Source organism: Bison bison, unplaced genomic scaffold (assembly GCF_000754665.1).
Source record: "Bison bison bison isolate TAMUID 2011002044 unplaced genomic scaffold, Bison_UMD1.0 scf7180017853457, whole genome shotgun sequence".
NCBI classification, from domain to species: domain Eukaryota; kingdom Metazoa; phylum Chordata; class Mammalia; order Artiodactyla; family Bovidae; genus Bison; species Bison bison.
The window spans coordinates 8408-9516 of NW_011484030.1; the positions used below are offsets into that span (position 1 = coordinate 8408).

At 65.1% G+C, this 1109-nt stretch overlaps 1 protein-coding gene across 1 annotated transcript in view; it reads left to right on the top strand.

The window, feature by feature from the left end:
* The window catches only part of DGCR2 (DiGeorge syndrome critical region gene 2), a 13432-nt gene that overhangs the window by 3828 nt on the left and 8495 nt on the right, over positions 1 to 1109 (top strand). The window contains exons 2-3 of the mRNA XM_010854699.1: positions 5 to 28; positions 994 to 1070. Of these exons, the coding sequence (XP_010853001.1) occupies positions 5 to 28; positions 994 to 1070 (101 nt within the window). The remainder of the gene's footprint in view (positions 1 to 4; positions 29 to 993; positions 1071 to 1109) is intronic.

Sequence of the window (1109 nt, forward strand, 5' to 3'; positions counted from 1 at the left end):
GGAGCTTCACCTGGCAGGACCAGCACAAGTGAGCTGCTGGGCCCGGCACCGGGGCCTTGAGAGCGCGTGGAGGGGGTTGGGTGGGGCTCGGGGCGGCGACTCCTGGAGGGCAGGGGCGGTGCCTGCTGTGGTGCCTTGGGCAGCCCTTCGGCTCTCCCACGGGGATTATGGTGCAGCTGCAGGGCGTCTGGGCCCGAGTCAGGACGGGCTGCTGCGTGTGGGACTCGGTGGGCCTGGCTCGTGGGCCGTGCCAGTGGACAGGGTCCTTCTGAAAGCCTGCCGTGGGCCTGCTCACCCCTTCCCGAACCACCACGGGGAACCAGGGCTGACCAGGGCGCGTGCTGGCTCTGAGCCTGGCTCTAGGCCCGCAGGCTCTGCAGGGTCGGAGAGAACGTGTGGACACAGCCAGCCTCTCCCCACCCAGCGCTCAGGGCTTTGTTCTGGGGCCAGTGGGAGCTGAGGACCCACCCACGCTGCAGGGGCGGGCCCTGGGGCACCCTCCCACGGGGCGTGGACTGCAGGGTGGCCAGAGCCCACGAGGGCAGGGGCTGGCACAGTGACTGGCAGGGGGGGCTCCATGGGTCTGCCTGGTGACCTTAGAAGTGCCTAGCCCGAGGGTGGTGGTAAGTGCTTGCAGAAGGGGGAGGGCAGGCGGTGCCCTCGGGTGGGCGCATGCACGTGGGGCTGCAGGGACCGTGGGCACCCCCAGGGCTGGGGCTGGGGGCACACAGGGCCCACCCCGCAGCCCTGGGGTGGCTTTGCTTGGATGTGGATCTGTCTGATGAGACCCGCTGAGAAGAGCAGCGTTAGCAGGAGGCTCGCAGGACGAAAATGACGGGTAAACTTGTATAGAATTTTAATACATTTTATTAAAATTAAGTATCAAACCTTGAAAAGACCATTCATGCTTTTGAGGCTCACATTGTAAAGGTCAGCGGAAGCATCAAAGGCGCACATTCAGAGCCGACGCCTCCTGCGATCTGCCTCCTGCAGGCTGTGGGTCGGCTACCAGTACGTCGTCACCGGCCGCAACCGCTCCGTAGAAGGACACTGGGAGGTGGCGTCCAAAGGTGAGGCTCCTTGGCCTTTGCGGAGATGCGCTGGGCTTG